The 20,035-nt window shown below is 36.3% G+C and overlaps 1 protein-coding gene across 6 annotated transcripts in view; it reads right to left on the minus strand.

The window, feature by feature from the left end:
• The window catches only part of LOC110032255 (CD2 antigen cytoplasmic tail-binding protein 2 homolog), a 60,537-nt gene that overhangs the window by 22,149 nt on the left and 18,353 nt on the right, over window positions 1-20,035 (minus strand). For all 6 annotated transcript variants that reach the window (XM_020735825.1, XM_020735822.1, XM_020735823.1 and 3 more), the window contains exons 5-6: window positions 16,886-17,015; window positions 16,348-16,389 (exon numbers count right to left, since the gene is read on the minus strand). In XM_020735825.1, coding sequence (XP_020591484.1) covers window positions 16,348-16,389; window positions 16,886-17,015 — 172 coding nt within the window. The remainder of the gene's footprint in view (window positions 1-16,347; window positions 16,390-16,885; window positions 17,016-20,035) is intronic.

Consider the following 20,035-nt stretch of genomic DNA (forward strand, 5'->3'; position numbering starts at 1 on the left):
TGAAATATTGTAGTCCCCTGGCAGATCGATCTTGTAGGCACTATCATTCAGCTTCAGGAGTATTCCGAAAGGTCCATCTGGTCTGGGCTTGAGTTTCTCGAATGCTCCTACTTGAGGTCACTCTTTCAGCCGAATCCACACGAGGTCTCCTTGAAATGTCACATTCTTTTCGAACTCATTCGTCTGTACTTGATATTTGTGATTTTGCTTAGTAATCTCCTTTACAACTTGCTCGTGGAAATTATCAATCTCTTGAGCCCGTTCGTTAGCATCCTCATTGATCTTTGATGTCGCCCGTACATAATCTTAAACGGAGTGCGTCGGTAATTTGACTCACGGATCTGTTTTAAGCAAACTCGGCTTAAGCTAGAATTAGATCACACTGCTTAAATGTTCTTTCCCATAAAGAATCTTAGAAGATTTCACAGGCTCATGTTTACTATCTCTGTCTGATCATTCGTCTGTGGATGAGCTGTTGAACTGAATTGGAGTTTGATGTCTAACTTCCCCCACAATATCCTCCAGAAGTGGCCAAAAATTTGACATCTCTGTCAAAGATGATGGTCCCTGGGATTCAATGGAATCTCACAATCTCTCAGAAGTACAAGTAAGAGACACGAGATGCGTCCAATTTTCGGTGGTAGGGTACAAAATGTGTTATCTTCGAGAATCGGTCCACAACAACCATCACAAAATCCTTGTTCCTCTGCATTCTCTGGAAACCCACCACAAAGTTCATGCTGACATCTACCCACGATGCCTCAGGTAATAGTAAGGAAGTGCACCACCTTGCATTCTGCCCACTGGTATTTGTCATATGGGAAATCCTGCATTGCCTTATGCGCCGTTCCACATCTCTCATCAGTTAGGGCCAAAATAAATTCTCTCACGAGTAAAAAGAGTTTTGTCCCTGCCAAAATGTCCCGCTATACCTCTGTTGTAGCTCTCCTGAACAATGACTTCCTTCAGCGAGCACCTGAGAATGCACAACTTACTCTGCTAGAACAAATACTCATTGACTCTGTGGTACTGCTCAGTCGGTTTCTCCTGACATCGCTCCCAGATCTCCTTGAAGCCTTCGTCTGCCTAGTATAAGTCCTTTACTATCTCAAACCCGACAACACAAGTCTGCATCGACGCGATCGACATGTGACGACTGCTCAATGTGTATGCTACTCAGTTCTGGATCCCAGCCTTGTGCTTAAGCAAGATTTGGAATAATGCTAAAAACTCACACAAGCGGCGTGTCGTCCCTTCAATTTAGAAATTTCAAGGCTTTCTGTAAATAGTGTGAACTCGCTCATTAGCAAGTAGTAGCTCCACTGCTCAAGAGCTCTTACAATCGTATAAAACTCTTTATCGTATGTTGAGTACTTCCTAATAGAATCATTCAACTTTTCACTGAAAAAGGCGATGAGGTGACCTCCCTAGCTCAGCACTGCCCCTACTCCCACGTCGGATGCACAAACTTTAGTTCAAACAGTTGATTGAAATCTAGAGCTATAACTAATGTCTGAGTCAACTTCTCCTTCAAGGTGTCGAAGCCGGTCTGAGCTAAAACTGTCTAAGCGAACTCCTTTCCTTTCAAATGCTCCGTCAGAGGGGCGGTGATAGTGTTGAAGTTCCTGATGAATCGCCGGTAATGCTCGCCACAAAAACCGCCTCAGCTCAATGAGCACTTGCACTGCAGTCCAAGTTATAACGACCTCGATCTTTGTAGAGACCATCTGAATGTCTGCACTAGACACAATACAACCCAAAAAACATACATAATTCATCATGAAGTGGCACTTCTTCAGATAGGCATATAATTTCTCTACTCGCAATACCTTGAACACTTCCCTCAAGTGTTGTAAGTGCTCCTCCTCATATCGGTTGAATATCAGAATGTCGTCAAATTATACCACCACAAATTTACCAATGGGGACCTGAAATACCTAATTCATCAACCTCATAAAGGCGCTGGACACGTTTTAAAAGTCAAAGGGCATAACTGTCCACTCATATAGACAATCTCATGTTTGGAAAGGGGTCTGCCACTCGTCTCCGGGCCTCATCAGCATCTTGTGGTACCCGCTGTGTAAGTCGATCTTGGAAAAAATGGTGATTCTATGCAACTCGTCCAAAAGATCGTCCAGGTGAAGTATAGGAAACTGGTGCTTGATGGCGATCTTGTTGATGGCTCTGTTGTCGATGAACATCCGTGATGACCTGTCCTTCTTGAGTACCATCAAGGCGAGAATAACTCATGGACTGGTACTCTCTCCTCTCGCGATGAGATCATGTACTATTGTTGTAGCTCATCGCACTCCACAGGTCTCAATCTATAAGAGGACCAATTTAGCAACATTGATCCTGGTATAAAATTAATGACGTGTTGAATATCCATCAGTGAACGTAATCCCTCTGAAATATTGTTGGCCATCACATCATGGAATTCTTAGTAGTGATTGTAATAATGTCGGTTTCTCCCTCTCCTCAGTTCCCTCTAGAACTAATGTCAATGTCACTGGAGCGTCTTGAACTGACTGCACGAAGGTGACCCGTATGAATAATGCTTCCTCTGTTGCATCCTTAATAGGTAACAACACGATGAGTTTTCTATCCTTCTTAAAGGAGCAAGTATTTTTGAAGTCGTTGTGCCAAGTCTTGAGGTCAAACAATCAAGGTCTATCCAACAAAATGTGGCACGCATTCATCGAAAACACATCGCACCATAGTTGCTCCTCCAGCTGATCCCCAATCAAAAACTGGACCAAGAACTGTTGATCCACGTGTATCTCGCTTTCCTTTTTCAACCAAGGGAATGTGGTTGGAAATGTTTCTACATGGCCAATCCCAATTTCTTCACCATCAAAGTTAACACCACATTTTCACAACTCACACTATCAATGATCAAGTTGCAAACATTGCCCATTATCGTGCAATTGGTACGAAAGATACTATCTCAACCAGAATTGATCTCGCTTTGGATCTGACTGCAAAACTCTTCAGATGACTAGCAATTATATCTCATCTCCCTATAGTTGAAGTTCCTCCTCTAGACTATCCTCTGACTCCTCATCCTCCACTTTCTCGATGGTGCACTAATCAGTGAACGTGACAACTTGACTCTTGGGACAACTAAGGCTTTGTGCCCAAAGTTGTGGCACCTGAAACACTTACTGGCTAGTACTGTATTGGACAAGTTACCTTACCTTTTTCATGTTTCTTCCTACTGTGATTTGGCCTATCATTTCCTTAAACTGTCTTGCTGGCTCCTCCAAAGATATCTTTGTTCGTCGCGGAAGTTGTAGGTGATTACCTGACTAAAGGCCACTGCATAAAAGACGATTGTTGTCTGCTCTGTTTTTGTTATCTATCCACCTTTGAAGCTAGAAGTTTGAACATCCCCCAACGTCCAGTATAATTGTAATTGCAACACATTGCTAATAGCGGGCTTCAACCCCCCAGGTATTGGGTGGTGGTGTGCTCTTTTGGTTCGTTCAGCTCACACTTCATCTATAGCTGATCAAACTGTGCCATGAAATCCTCCACTGATAATCTCTCAGCGGCAAGTGGTGGTCTTAAAAACATGCCATGTCATTAGTGAGATGAAAGGTATTTCCTCTGCATTACTTTCATATTTTCCCACTTGACGACCTTATCACTGCATTCTCTTTTCTTCTCTCTGCAGATTTTTCAACCAGAAAGTTCTTTTCAACTTGATAGTTGCTAACTTTATCAGCTTATACTCTGGATCCTCATTGTATTAGAATATCTGCTCCACAGATTGCAGTCAGTCAATGAAGTCATCTGGATCCATACCTCCCTCAAACTCTGGCAGACCCATTTTGAAGATGAAATCCTTGTGTACTTTGTATATGGGCTCCTCTCCTGACCTCCTCTGATATTGAATTCCAAAGCGACGCGGTGGCATATTCAGATCCATGTTAGTGTCTCCCCTTCGACTTTCCAGATCGCGGTCGAGGGTAATCTCTGTCACACCCCAGCTAACCCTCCTGGAATGTCAATGGTGGTGTGATAGGCTGGCAATTTGGTCTGACCAACTCCAACTAGCACCCTTCTTTACTTTTATAATCAGAAAGCGGTAGATGATGAATTAGTCTAACTAAATCGATGCAACATACATGATACATTGCATTTCAAATATATACTCGAAAGCATAAAAATCATATTATTCAAAACATGAAAACCATACAGAGTTGTTAAATCCAATATAAAAAAATACCTAGTCAAATCATACGTACAAAACTTTCAAAACTATCATGAAAAAGTTATATAGATACACATTTGGCTACTCGCCCCGGTGCTCGTTGCCCCTACCTGGAAGATAATAATGAAGAATGAGCAACAACGAGCACAGAGAAATAGTCGAGGCTAACAAAAAATTTATACATGAACAAAAAAATAATGTGCATGCTCGTATGAAACTATATGTGTCTACACACAAATCATAACATGCTAGTATAATAAATAACATGAAAAAAGATCTGGAACAAGTAGTATAAAAATCAAAATTGAAGTGTAACATATAGGTTGTAAGTATGAATTCGTAAGTATAATAATAACCATGTTCATAGTATATTATCATAGCAATGTCATTTCATAGCATATCATAATAATGTCACTTGTCTAATCTAGATGACTCAACTATTTCCATGTCTTTCATCATGGGTCGTCACCCTGCCCCAAAAGTCATAAACTATCGATAATGGTTAAGTTTCCTCCAACATGGCTGTTATTGATAGCCCCCTGATACTCATGATTCCCTAACGTTCTATCACCACCTAATACCAACGGTTCCTAGAGTTTCGTCCCCATATAAATATAAGGAGTCGGGAATACTACATCCGTGCATATTGTACTTGCAAACATTCATGTAATATTCTACTTATAGCATTATTCGTGACATTAAAATCGTTACTCCTGCATCAAGCATTTTATCGAGCATTACACGTATCATAGACATAGGCATGAAGCATAACAAATGAATACCTACAAAAAAATTCATATCATATTCATATTCATATATAGCATAGCTTGATCATAATATTACATATATCATAAGAAAAAAAACAATCATTGATACTTTTAATTACAGATATTCATTTACAATATGCAGAAAGTTTTAAATATGTAAGTGTCAAAATAGAAATCATATGAAACCATAAGAATATTATTTTTCTTAAATTAACACAAAATTATTTCAACTGACTCTTGTCTCAAGCTCGCCGACTCGTATAGCAACATATGATTTCATAAATTTTGGCTCATAATATGCATCAACCCAAAAAATGCACTTTATTGGCCAAAACATACCTTAAAAGAGCTTCTAGGCATAACCAGTCCATTTGACACCGTCTAATTTGCTTTCTAACACCTTCAACCACACCTCACCTACGCTAATTTCGTGCTAGAATATTTTTAGAAGCTCGCAAAATCAATTATGACACTTCCAACGCAAAATTGGCGCCTCTGACGGCTACTATAAACGAGAAAAGAACGAAAAACGATTCAAACTTCAAAACAAAAGGGTGAATAAGGAAATGAAAGCCTCAATTGACATGAGGAATTTGTGCTTACATAAACTTCCCCAGAACCCTTGATCGTGCTCTGCGGCACTCAAGTAGCCGCTCGCACCTTGTTGTTCGCAACCTGCTACAGTGCCCGATCACATAAGAGTTCGCAGGAACACCTCTAGGCAGGCTTTCTGTCGCATGACACCGAACAGAATGAGTCGAATAGGCAGAGAGGAGAATGAAAATTTGAAGCTCGTGCCTTGATCGATCGAATAAATGGATTAAAAGATTTGAGGCAGTGGGCTACAGTGCAGAGAGGATTAAATAGAATTACTAAAAGTAATTAAGATTTATTTAAGTTAATAAAACATATAACTTCTAACTTTTATATTTCCCAAACCATTCATTATAAACATGTAATGCTTTATAACGAATTGCTTATTCATGTTTAGAATTTTATAAATTTGCTTCAAGCATATTATGAGGTGTGCAAAATTTTTGGTACTTTTAGAATTGGTCGAACATGAGTTCTCGAAATTTATGTGTTGCAGTTATCCCCTCATAAAAATTTTGTTCTCGAAATTTTTGACTTTACTGGAATAGAAAGGAATATTTTCATAACATTTCCTCTTCTTTTTCCCACATTGCTTCCTTTTCATGTATGTGCTTCCACTTTATTTCACAAAAAGAATCTGTCAGTTTCGGAGCTTCTAACATCAGTTACTAAAATCTTTTCAAGCTCTTTAATATATATTAGATTTTTTTGTACTTCAATATCTTCATGTAAAATTCTCTGCTCTGAATTTGAAACTCATTTCCTTAACTTTAAAATGTGAAACACGTCGCGTATATCTGATATATTAGCAGGTAACACTAATCTTTAGACAATTAGACCGGACCTTTCTATAATTTTAAAAGGACCAATGTACCCGGGACGCAGCTTACTTCCCTAACCAAATCTGGTTGTACCTTTCATTGTCCCGACTTTCAAAAACACAAAATCTCCAACTTCAAATTCGATTGTTTTGTGCTTTGGATGGTAGTATTTCTGTTGTCGAACCTAAACATATTTTAATCTATCTCTAATTAATCTGATTTTCTTTATGGATTTATCGACTAGCTCGGGATCTAACATTTGACGTTCACCCATTTCAATCAAATTGAGGGTTCTGCATTTTCTGTCATACAGAGTTTCATAAGAAGCTATTTTGACGTTGGACTGATAGCTATTGTTGTAATCAAACTCAATCATTAGAATGTGATCTTCTCAACTGCCTCCAAAGTCGAGAACATAAAGCCCTAATAGATCTTCCAATACTTGAATTGGCCTTTCTGATTGTCCATCAATTTGTGAATGAAATACAGTGTTGAAATGTAACTATGCCAAAAATTGTTGAATGCTTTTCCATAACCTAGATGTGAATATTCAGTCTCAGTCAGAAACAATAACTTTTAGAATACTGTGCAATCTGGTAATTTATGACATATAATCTGGTCAACTTTTCCACTAAATATGTTTGTCTGATTGATAAGAAATAAGTTGACTTGGTTAATTTGTTAATAATAACCCATAAACTATCGTAACACTGTGTGGATCGAGCAAATCACATAACAAAATGCATAGCAATTTCTTCCTATTTTCATCCAGATCTTGGCAATGATTGTAGCAATCTGCTAGGTCTCTGATATTCAGCCTTTACAATCTGATATGTTTGACATTGAGATACATATTCAACAACATCCTTCTTCATACCTGACCACCAGAATATCAACTTCAAATCCTTGTACATTTTTGTGCTACCTGGATAAATTGTGTAATTTGAATAATAAGTTTCATGTAGAATTTTGTCTCAAATCAAAATAAGTAGGTACCCATAACTACAGTTTATATTTGATAATGTCATCTTCATCAACAGTCACATCAGTCCTCTTTACTGATCGACATTGCTTTAAGAGTTTCAGATACTCACCATTATCCTTCTAAGTCAAAGTAGGTTGCATTGTCAAATGATGTAAATACACCCTGTCACTTGATCTTCTAACTTCCAACTGTAAAGCACCAATATCTTTAATCAGCCCTAGTTTCTGAGTAAGAATCCAGCTTGCACTACTTGTGGATTTACGGCTTAAATGCATCGACAACTACATTTGCTCGGCCCAGACAATACTGTATATCCAAATTGCAATCTTTGATCAAATCTAATTTTCATTGTCTCAAATTCAGTCATTTTTGTGTGAAAATGTACTTCAGACTTTGATGATCAGTAAAGCTTCAAATTTCATGCCATACAAATAATTTCTTCAAATCTTGAGAACAAATATAACAGCGGTTAACTCCAAATCATGCATCGGATAGTTCCCTTCATGTGGCTTCAACTGTCTGACACATTTTCATTCTGCATTAAAACACAACCCATGCCTCTTAATGATGTATCATTGTAAATCTGAAATCCTTCTATCTGATGGAAGAGCTGACACTGGTGAAGTGGTTAAATGTTTCTTCAACTCTTAAAAACTGTACTCACATTCAACTTTCCACTTAAGCTAAAAATATTTTCTCATCAGTTTGGATAACAGCATAGTTATCTGTAAAAATCCTTCGACAAACCTGTAGTATACTGCCAAACAAGGAAGCTGTATACCTCTGTAACATGCTTTAGAGTAAGCCATTTCACAACTGCTTTTTACTTTCAAAGGATCTACTGAAATTCCCTAGCCACTAATGTGTCCCAAAAATGCAATACTTTGCAGCTAAAATTCATATTTCCAAAATTTTGCAAATGTCTAATTCTGCCACGGCAACTGCAAAACAATACTCAAATGTTTGGCATAATTTTCATCAGTTTTTGAATAAATCAAAATATCGCAAATAAATATAATGACGAACTTACCCACATATGCCCATGAAAATTGCAAGAGCATTAGTTAAACCAAAAGACATAACTAAGAATTAATAAAAACCATACCCGGTCCGAAAAATTGTCTTAATTATACCTGTCTCTTTGACTCTGACCTGATGATATCCCAATCTCAAATCAATATGGAAAAATATTGTTGCACCCTCTAACTGATCAAATAAACCATCAATCCTGAGCAAAAGATATTTGTTTTTTTATCAGCACTTTGTTCAACTCTCTATAATCAGCACATAGTCGCATTGATCTATCTTTTTTCTTCACGCGCAATGCTGGAGCACTCTGCGGTGAATTACTTGGCCTGATAAAACCCTTATTTATCAATTCATGCAAGTGATGTTTCAATTCTTGCAATTCTATTGGAGTCATCCTGTACGAAGATTTGATTATTGCAGACGTTCCTTGTTGCACATCAATACCAAATTCAACTTCTCGTTTTGGCGGTAGCCTTAGTAATTCTTCAAGAAATACATCAAAAAATTCTGAAACCATTGGGATGCTTTTCAATTCATGTGCATCTTTATTTAGCACTTCTAATTTTGCCAAAAATATCAACTCATCACTTCGCAAACACTTTTCAACTTTCACTGCACATGGACGATTGTGCATTTCAATCACATATGATATAACATAATATTTCACTAGAAGATTTCAATTTCACCCACATTTTCCAGCATTAAATTATGACAGAATGATTTACCAATTCATCCTCAAAATAACATCCAAGGTCTAAATTGGTATGATAATCAACTCCGCTAGCAACTTCTTATCAGAAACATATACATGCACTACACATTTTCTATTGACAAAAAACCCACTTTCCAAGGGCATAGTAACACACAAAATATGAGTAAAATGCATAATTTCAACAAGTAAACTGACAGCAAACTCATCAAAAATAAAGGAATGTTATGCACCCGCATCGAATAGAATAATGTCAGGCTGATCTTGAATTAGGAGTGTACACGTAATCACTATTTTAGTTTTTTTGGCTTCTTGAGTGATAATTGTAAAAACTCGGGCTTTTACTGATTACCCAGTTCTGCGTTCCGAAGTTTCACCCTTCGTTCGCATTTAAAACTTTCCCAAAAATTGAGTTCTCCTGGGTTGACTACCTTCCAAAAAGCTCATAGGTTGTCCCTGTCCTTGGATTATCTCTGGTCTGCTTTCTTTGTTTTTTTCCTATGGACAATTCATGTTGCCCACATTGAATGTGTGTTGGTTGCCCACATTTGTAACATATTCCAGAACCAAATAAGCACGGTCCAAAATCTCTTTTTCCACATTTTTCACAAATTAATTTGTCTACCTAAGACTACTTTTGCTTAGCTTCTAGTTTAATTTTCTTGCTTTGGAAGTGTTCTTTTCTGCCAAAATCCTTTCGTTTGCCTGTCTGAGGTTGTCATTGTTGAATGAAAAAGTTTAGCTCATTTTCAATTCTTCTTTCCCATTCAACAAGCATGGAAAAATTGTTGATTTCAAATAGAGCTAATTCTAATCTCAACTGATCCCTGGGACCGCACAAAAATCTGGGACACTTTCCTCCTAGGGATTGAGATATAGGGGTGCATATCTGGAAAGAGAAGTAAATTCTGTCTCATATTGCATAATTGTCTCAGAACCTGCAGTTAGATTGAATAACTTATCTTGCAGTGCTATTTTGACTAAATGTAGAATAAACCAATCTGTGAAGACTTTAACAAATTCTTTCCATTGAATCTGTGAAAGAGGTGTCAACTAAAATTTTTCTGTGTTGTGTCTGTCACTCTCTCTGCTTCGCCTTCTAGCATGAATATAGCTAGCACTCGAGTGTCGATCCACTTGTGCCCCATTTTCAGATTTGGGCCCTATACTAGTGAAGGAACTTTTGATAGCAATCATTTTATCAATCACATGTGATATCAGAGGCATAATGCCTTGTAACTCAGTAGTTCTGGTGTCCTCATTTGTCTTTTTATGATATTCATTTCTCTTCAAAACACATGCAGTTTTAACTTCATGCTCTACACTTTGGCGTAAAAGACTGGTCTTCCGTACTTTATGATTCTTTTTCAGATATGTTTATCTATATTGGCACAATCAATTATTCATATGCAATTTATCATATCATAATTTTATTGTGCACAAGTGACACCTTAAGTCGTAAGGGTTACCCGCCCCATATTCATTAACCTATAGTTCTGTATAAATCAATTCATACTTGATCTCATTTTTACTTCTTCTAAATCTAACATTTTCATTATTCTTTACATTCAATAACTATGCTCTAATAACACTTTTGTCACACCCTAACTAACCCCTTGATATGGTCAATCGTGGTGCGACAGAGGTTGGCAATTTAGTCAGGCCAACTCTCACCAGCACTCGTCCTGCCTTTTATAATCAAAACTCAGTAAGTGATGAATTAGTCCAACTGAATCGTCGCAACATGTGATATATTGAATTTTAAATATATACTCAGAAGCATGAAATTCATATTATCCAAAACATGAAAACTATACAGAGATGTTAAATCTAATATAAAAAATACATGTCTAAAATATATATACAAAGCTCCCAAAGCTATCGTGTAAAAGTTATACAAATACACACCTAGCTACTCATCCTGGTGCTCATTATCACTATCTGAAAGGCAATAACGAAGAATGAGCAACAACAAGCTCAGAGAAATAATCGGGGCTAACATAAGATTTGATACATGAAAAAAAAACGTACATGCTTGTATGAAACTGTACATATCTACACACAAATCACAACATATTAACATAATAGAAAACATGAAATAATGCAGATACAAGTAGTATAAAATCAAGACTGCAGTGTAACATATAGATCGTAAGCATGAAATCATAAGTATAACAAAAAACATGTTCATAGTATATTATCATAGTAATGTCATTTCATAGCATATCATAACAATATTGCTTGTCTAATGTATAGAGCACAACTATTTCAATGTACTTACATCATGGGTCGTCAACCTGCCCCAAAGGTTATATAAACTATCGATAAATGTTGGGTTTCCTCCAACATGACAGTTATCGATAGCCTCCTTGATAGTCATGGCTCTCTAACGTTCTGTCACCGCCTAATTCTGATGATTTCGAGAGTTCCGTCTCCATATAAATATCAGGAATAAAGAATATTACATCCCTGCATATTATACTTTGCAAGCACTCATGTAATAGTCTATCTACAACATTATTCGTGACATTTAAATTAACACTCTTATATCAAGCATTTATCAGACATTACATGTATCATACGCATATTGATGAAACAAAATAAATGACTAGCGACAAAAAATTCATATCATATGCATAGTCATATGTAGCATAGCATGATTATAGTATTACATATATCGTAAGAAAAATAAACGTGAATTCACACTTTTACTTGCAGGTATTCATTTACAATATATCAAAAGTTCTAAATGTATTAGTGTCAAAATAAAAATCATATGAAAACCTATAGAAGATTATTTTTCTTAAATTAGCATAAAGTTATTTCACCTAACTTAATGGAGCAGCCCTGTGACGAGTGCCCACACGCTCATCTCGAGCTGGTCGTCTCGTATAGACAACCTAAGGCTAGTAAACAACATAGGACTTCATAAAATTTGGCTCATAACATGCATTAACCCAAAAAAATGTACTTTATTTGCTAAAACATACCTCAAAAGAACTTTTTGTCATAGCTGGTCTATCTGAAATCACCTAATTTCATTTCTATCACCTCCAACCACACCTCCCGTACATTGATTTCGTGCTAAAATATTTTTAGAAGCTCCAAAAATCAATTACAACACTTCTGGCACAAAATCGGTTCCTCTGACGCCTACCAGAAATGAGAATAGTACAAAAAACGATGCAAACTCCAAAATGGAAGGGTGAGGAAGGAAATGAAAGCCTCAATTGACAAGAGAGAATTTCCTACTTACTGAAATTGCCTTGGATTGTGCTCTGTGCCACTCGGATGGCCGCTCGCCCCTTGTTGTTCGTGACCTCATACAGTGCTCGAACGCGTAGGAGTAAGCAAGAACACCTCCAGGCGGGATTTTTGTCGCGTGAAACCGAACAGAGAGAGAAGGGAAATTGGGAGAGGAAGAAGGAAAATTAGACGCTCGTGCACTATTCGATAGAACGAATGGATTAAAAGGCGTGAGAGGCGATGGGCTATAGTACTGAGAGGATTAGAGATAATTAATTAAAATAATTAAGATTTAATTAAGCTAATAAAACATATAACTTCTGACTTCTATATTTCCAAAATCATTCATAATTTATATGTAGTATGTATATCAAATTCCTCTATTTCATGCGTAGAATTTTATAAAATTGCTTCGAGCACATTTGAATGAGTGTGAAATTTAAGATACTTAAAATTTGTCGAACGAACTTGATTTCTTGAAATTTGGGCGTTAGAATCTCCCCCTAGGTTCCATCACTCATCTATGTCAGTCGTTGCAAGCAAAGGATGTCTCGTTGTATCTCATCCCGGGTAGGGTCAATCATGTATTTCAGTGGTGTCATGATCCGAGTAGGGTATAGAAGGGGTGGATGAGGGTAGAGAAAGAAAATTGGAGGGGTAAGAGCGGATGCTAGAAAATTCTAGAATAAGATTAGGATTAGGCTAACTCTGATACCAAATGATACTAGAGTTAACCCAAACCGCGATAGAAAACAAAAATATTATTGCTAAAATGCAAACAAAATATAATGACGACTCTTTAAAATAGGAAATAAACAAGAACCAACATAAAAGAAGCAAGTAGATGACTGGTTTGGTGTAGGCGACAACAAGGAAGATGCAATGAAGGCTAGCGGAGCAAAGGAGGCTGTTGGAAGGGAGTGTGGGGGTCGGAAAGGATATTGGGATGAGGTTTGGCATCAGAGGAAGGTTGTGGAAGAAGGTTCAGCAATAATGGAAGGATGTTGAAAGGAAGGCGACAACAGGGAAGGATGCTGAGGAGGAGAGCGACATCACGGAACGCTGCTGGGAGGAGGGCAACAGCAAGGGAAGAGGGAACAAGTGGGGATAATCATCACCTCAGACAAGTTTATAGTTGGAGCACCTTCACGTTGTCGGACACAACACTAGGAAGGGAGAAATGCCCGAAGGGAGAATTCTGAAATCAGAGATAACCAAGAACTAAACCCTAAGCAATCCAAAACAACTAATATATAATAGCTAGGAGATAGAATAGGAAAAATGGGCAACTCCACTTGGGCGGCAAAACAAAATAAGCAAGAGAGGCATTTGGGCAGTGGTGCTTCCCGCCTCATGGGACCGAGAGATGGATTGATCCAGCCTCCTCTGGACCAAGGCACTTCCCCACTGAACCTATTGGTTGGTTCAACAAAAAAACCCCAAGTTCAGTGTCATGGTGACAACAAAACCAGACCACAAGTCATCTAGTTAGATTGAGAACTTAATACTCAACTATGAAGCTCGCTAAAGTTATTTTATTTTACATTTGCATAAGGTTTTTAGAGCCCTTAAGAAAAAAAAAACTTCAAAATGAGAAAACTCTAGGCCATCTTGCCTGTATGGTAAGTTGTAAGTTCATCAAAATTGTCCCTCTATGTAAAAAGTAGTTGGAAAGGTTTATAAGAATTCCAAAAGAATTCGAACAGTAAACAAGGTACAAACTTGTCAACTACAAGTAAAGCAAACATACCCAACAAGATCCAAATCAAGTCTATTTTAAAAATTAAACACTCAAATTACAAAAATAAATAGCTCAAGAAACTCTCGGATAATATTCGTGTTAACAAAAAATCTTAATCGGATTGAGAATTATTATAAATAAAGCCCTCAAATGTCGGAATAAATTATTTTGAGATGAAATTATTGAAAAAATAAAAATTCCAAAGCAAAATATTAAATTTGAAGACATTTGAATAAAACCTGATGCCTCGAGCTTTGAGCATTTGATCCATCCATTCACATCAATTTGTTAAAGGTGACAAAATTAGCTTTTATTAAAAGCCAATTTTATATCAAGTGCACCACTATGATCACTCTCAAAAGTCTCATGCAGCTAGAGATGTGACATGTGCCCCTCTAGTTGGGTAATTTTGCCACAAAATGGTATCACTAAATTACATTTACAATTAAGACCCTTCGACAAGATAGTCATTCTTAAATAACGATCATGACTGAAACACGAAAGTTACTTAGTTGCTTAACACTTTGAGTGATGAATCATGTACTACATTTATTATGGCACAAAGACCTTTGTTAGCTAACATCGACCGAAAATTGTACCCATAAATAAAAATACATCCCAAATTTATAATATTCTCTACGACGAGCAATCTTTGATTTCTTATAAAGATCTTTCTATCAAACTTAGCTGCTAATCTCCTTCGACTAAGTGGATTACAACAACAACAACAACAAAGCCTTAATCCCACTACGTGAGGTCAGCTACATTAATCATTTTTCTCCATTGCGTCCTATTTAGTGTTATATTTTCATTTAGTTCTAATAAATTAAGATCATTTTTATACAATAAGCCCAAGTTTTCCAAGGTCTACCTCTGCCTTTACAAAGTCGAATCTAAAACATCTACTCTCCCAATCGGATCCTCAGATGGTCGATGTTTAATGCGACCAAATCATCTAAGACGGCTCTATCTAACTTTGTCCTTCACTGGAGCTACACCAACCCTATCATGTATATATTCATTTAGCATTTTTTCTCTAAGTTTAAATCCACTCATCCAGTTAATCATTCCATCTCGGCAACACTTAACTTAGTATTATGCTTCTCTTCTAAAGGCCAAAATTAATTCAGCGTCATAGAGCATGCAGGTCTCACCACCCACTCATAAAATTTTCCTTTCAGTATAAGCGGTACTTTTCTATCACACAAAAGGTCGAAGCATTCCTCCATTTCAACCAACAAACTTTTTCAACCAACAAACTTGAATCCATTTCAACCACCCTCTTATAAAATTTTCCATTCAGACTAAGTGGATTAGCCTCCATTAAAATTCGAGACAACAAAAAAATGGGATCTTAATAAGGTTCATCAGCATTCTCCCATCATCCATTCTAAAGCTAAAGGTGGTATATCCTTATCAATTCTAGACTATGTCACTGCTATTATAAGTCAAATAGTTAGCATTTAACAAATAAGCTTAATCATAAGTTTTATCTCTTGATTAGGAGAGAAAATTACAAGGGCTTGCAACTATGACAAACCTTAAAACAAATCATATAGTCATCGCAAAATAAAGGTAAAACCTCTTAGCAGCGTCCTATCCGATATTAAATCTATCTCCTAAAAATCTAACCAAAAATATCTCATAGAAGAGTCAGGCACGAATTTTTGGAGCCCACATGTGATAAATGATTTTTCTAAGAGTTGAGATTAAACCAAGTTCTTTACATATCGGTTTCCATTATTGTTGCGTGGATCTTCCTTATAACGAAACTTTTAATTATTCTCAAATTTACTGTGGAATTATAAATTTTAACCACTTTTATATTATAATTCAAAATAAATTGATTATTTTCATCAAAATAAACAAATCTTTGCCTAAACTAGGATTTGGTAAAATTATGATTTGAGATCTTCTTAATGCTTTTTTGTGCATCTAATCCTATATTTGCACCCCAGAAACTAAGGCATGACTCGATAGAGCGTCTTGAGTTGCTCAATTTATCATGTGAAAAGTGGACAATTATCAATCATCAGCAAAAAGGATAAACTCATTAAGCTGCTTTAGACAAACCAGCATTCCTACTATGACTGATGAAAGATAAAAGAGGTAAAGAGAAGAGAACACGAAGAAACAGCATTGAACATTCACAAAGATAATAATGATGATAAGCACTACTGATGACAGAAGATTAACCTCAAAGAATTAAAACCGAAAACAAATAAAAAAACAAGCTGACCTGTTTCACGTTCAAAGGTCTCCCGCTCTTGGTGGTAAACATCTAAAAAAGGAAGCAAGTTAATGACAGAGCCGATCGTATTGATGAAACTACACTGGTGATCAGATACAGAATATACTAGAAAAAAATCAGAAACTGTTATAATTAATTGATTCCTACCATTCAACAACTTATCAGTCACTCTCTGCTGTGGAAATAAACTAGGCTTTGCTATATAAGTCAACACTAAATAAACAGAGGTTGGATAATGAAATGGAAACACCTACATAGATATATTGCAAATAAATTTAAGCAGAGAATCTCATAACCGAACCATTACACTTTTAAGCCCTTACAATAGAACCAATCATATAAATAACTCCAAACATGAGCAGATCCAAAATAATAGTAATAATAATAACCAATATAAGACATTAACGGCAATTTTATTCTCAAACTTCTCAATTTTGTCATAGACAACCTAAAATATTTTCTACCAAAATTTTTACGCCCTGGGACTCAGACAGAACAGAATATGAAACCTATAAACATACTTAACTGTACTCGCCATTCTCCATGAGCTTCATAGCATCCTCAGTAAGTTGATCAAAAATGAGCTTGGTACTCTCAGACATCTTTGCCCTATTATCATTTGAAGCACCTTTTAAGCGTTTTAGTGCATGTATAATCTGCAAAAAAATTTCAGAGACTTCTATATGACCTCCAAAATAAAATGAGAACAGAAAGAACAACTTGCTGTCCAGCAACAGAGAACAAATCCTGTTTGCTGTTCAGGCTAAAAAGAGAAAAAAAAAGTAATTAAGTGAACGAAAACAGCAAGGAGTCGTTGCAGTTCAAAAATAGGAAGAGTTCTGATTTCCTATTTATGGTGAAACATGAGCAGTTTTAGTTGTTCACATTAAGAAAGAAAGAAAAAGATATAATCTGCAGTAAGTAAAATGCAACGAAGTACATTTAACTTGGCCTCCAGAACATTATGACTTCAAGAAAAAATATTAAAATCTTTTCTAAAGACACAGATCATTTATTTTACTTCCTTCATAACGTTAAAGATTAGAATTGGATCTGGAGCAATTTGTGGCAAGAGGATGTCATGAAAGCTTCAAGATAAATTTTGTAAAACTGCAATTATGATGATGACAATTCTAAAAAATAAGGCTAATGATGATGATGACAATTCTAAAAAAACCGTGTACAATGGATATTCAGCCAAAAGTACCGGAGTTAACACAAATAACAACGGCTAATGATGATGATGACAATTCTAAAAAACCGTGTACAACTGATATTCAGCCAAAAGTACCGGAGTTAACCCAAATACAACGGAGAAACAAGATATTATTACTGAAGGAAATTACAACCAACACATTGAAAAGAAAAATAACAACAGACTTGACACATTGAATTAGCCTCCTGCACGTGACGACTCACTAGTTTGTCATCTTCAAGCAAATCCTTCTCCTTAGCTTCAACTCTTGTGTGCCCTAGCTTATTCCTCCAACTTCTAATATTTGCCTCTTCGCTTCTCTGATTTCGTCTCCTTGGATCGACACCTGCCGGAGAACCTATAGCTAGCAGGCGGCCCCGCACATCGGGAATCTCCTTCGCACGGAACATGTGACTTCAACTTCGTCTCCCTTCTTCCCAAGTGCAATAGCACTCACACAGGTGGTGTTGATTTCTTCTTCCTTATTCTCGCTCTTTACCTCTCTCATTTTATATTTTGTACATTTTTACCGTCACTTTTGCATGAATGAGATGTCGGGTACCAATCCTTTAATAAGAAATTGTGGATGCGACGATTAATTTGAATCAACACAGACTCGCTAACATTCATTTTATTATTACTATTATTATTATTATTATTATTATTATTATTATTATTATTATTATTATTATAACTAATTATTACAGCTAATTACTTACTTCCTTTAGAAAAAGACAAATATTATGTATTTATTTCCCTAATTTTGTTACATCTTATTTATATTTTTCTTTCCTAGTGTAATTGATCCTTGTAACTCTACAAATAGCATTATTACTTTGCTTATTAAAACATAAAAAGAAAAAAAAAATACTATCTCTACCCTGTTGTTCCTAAAAGGCTTTCTCTTATCATTTCATTTTTGAGAAAATGGATGCTAAAAAATTCAAGCAATATTTTACTTATTTAAGATCATCTATTTACTAGGAAATTTTAACTAGAAAAACAATAAAAACTAAAAGTTAATAATCCACCCTACTTTTCAGTAATGATCATCACTTAACAATTAAAATTTATTCATCATTTATAAATTTAGTTTATAAGTGATAATTATTCATTAGCATCTCATTCCACCACTCGAACAAGCAGCTAACACCTTAGCCATTCAACAACTATAACAGAAAGCGCCTGGCACTTTTTATAACAATAAGTTTGAAATGGAAAATCAAGGTTCAGGAATAGCTGGTCATCATCCTTCAGAATATCAAACTGAAGCCCTAAAGAAAATTAAAGATTAAATTCAGCTAACTATGGGAGCACCAAAAATATAGATTGCATGACGAGTAAGGTCGACAGAAAGAGGATGAAACTAAACAACGAAAACATCACATTAGATAAGTGCTTGCATATACCACGATCCACACTTGGAACTAGTTTAAAGTTGCATCAAATACCAAAGAAAAAGTTTTTCATGAAAATGTGATAACTTCATTTATATATGGTTTGTTTTCACTTCTACACCTGTTCAAAATTATGTTGTAAAAGAAGAAGTAGTACATTCAGATTCACAAAAGTATTCTCTAACTTTTCAGTTGCCTGATTGACATACAACGATATTTTATTGAAACTGCTAACACTAACCCAAAAGTAGTGGCAAGCATGCATCACTGTCACATTTCTCATTGAAATGCATGCCACGCAAACGAAATTAAATACATTCGAAATCAGATGATATATGAAACATTTTCTCAGAAATGGTAACTTAAATATAGGAATTCAAATTTCATATAGCTTTATCTCACGTTTTCAAACTTCTTTAATCAAAATGTGTAAAGATAAGTAGGCACATGCTCCTTCGCATCACCTAAACCATTCATATGGTCCTCTGCAATTAACAACTGAAATCACAAATATTTTAAGGCCAAGGCAAATCAATTGCCCTCTCCCTCTCTCCAATCCCCCCATTTTTCCCTCTAATCATAGATAATTGAAACTGAAAAACTGACAAGGATTTGTCCACTAATTCCTTCCTCTCACGCTTTGTCCCATTTCTCTCTCCCCCAGTAGATCCAGCCCAAATTTTTTCTGTGCAACATCAACTCACCCTCTCTAACTTTATGATAAAACTAAAACCAAGTCAAGCTCAATAGTTTAGGAAAGGAGGCCACTAGCCACCCCTTCCTTACCATTTGCTTGCACGCCTTGTAGCCATCTCCTTTCTTTATATGATATATCTCTCAGATGGAAGCCAACCATAACTTTGCAGGTGACGGGGGTAGAGAGTGGCCACCATCCACTCCCTCCTATAACTCACCATCCCTCTCTCTCACCAAAGGATGCATTGGAAAATAGAATAATCGTCAGTTACCTATGTACCTATGTAACGACCGGTTATAAAAAATAAAAAAATATAATCCAAACCAACTGCATTGGTTCAGTGAAACCGACAAGCGAAGTCCACTAATGAGAAGGGACGGGGGAAGA

Source organism: Phalaenopsis equestris, unplaced genomic scaffold, assembly GCF_001263595.1.
Source record: "Phalaenopsis equestris unplaced genomic scaffold, ASM126359v1 Scaffold000899, whole genome shotgun sequence".
In the NCBI taxonomy this organism is placed as follows: Eukaryota; Viridiplantae; Streptophyta; class Magnoliopsida; order Asparagales; family Orchidaceae; genus Phalaenopsis; species Phalaenopsis equestris.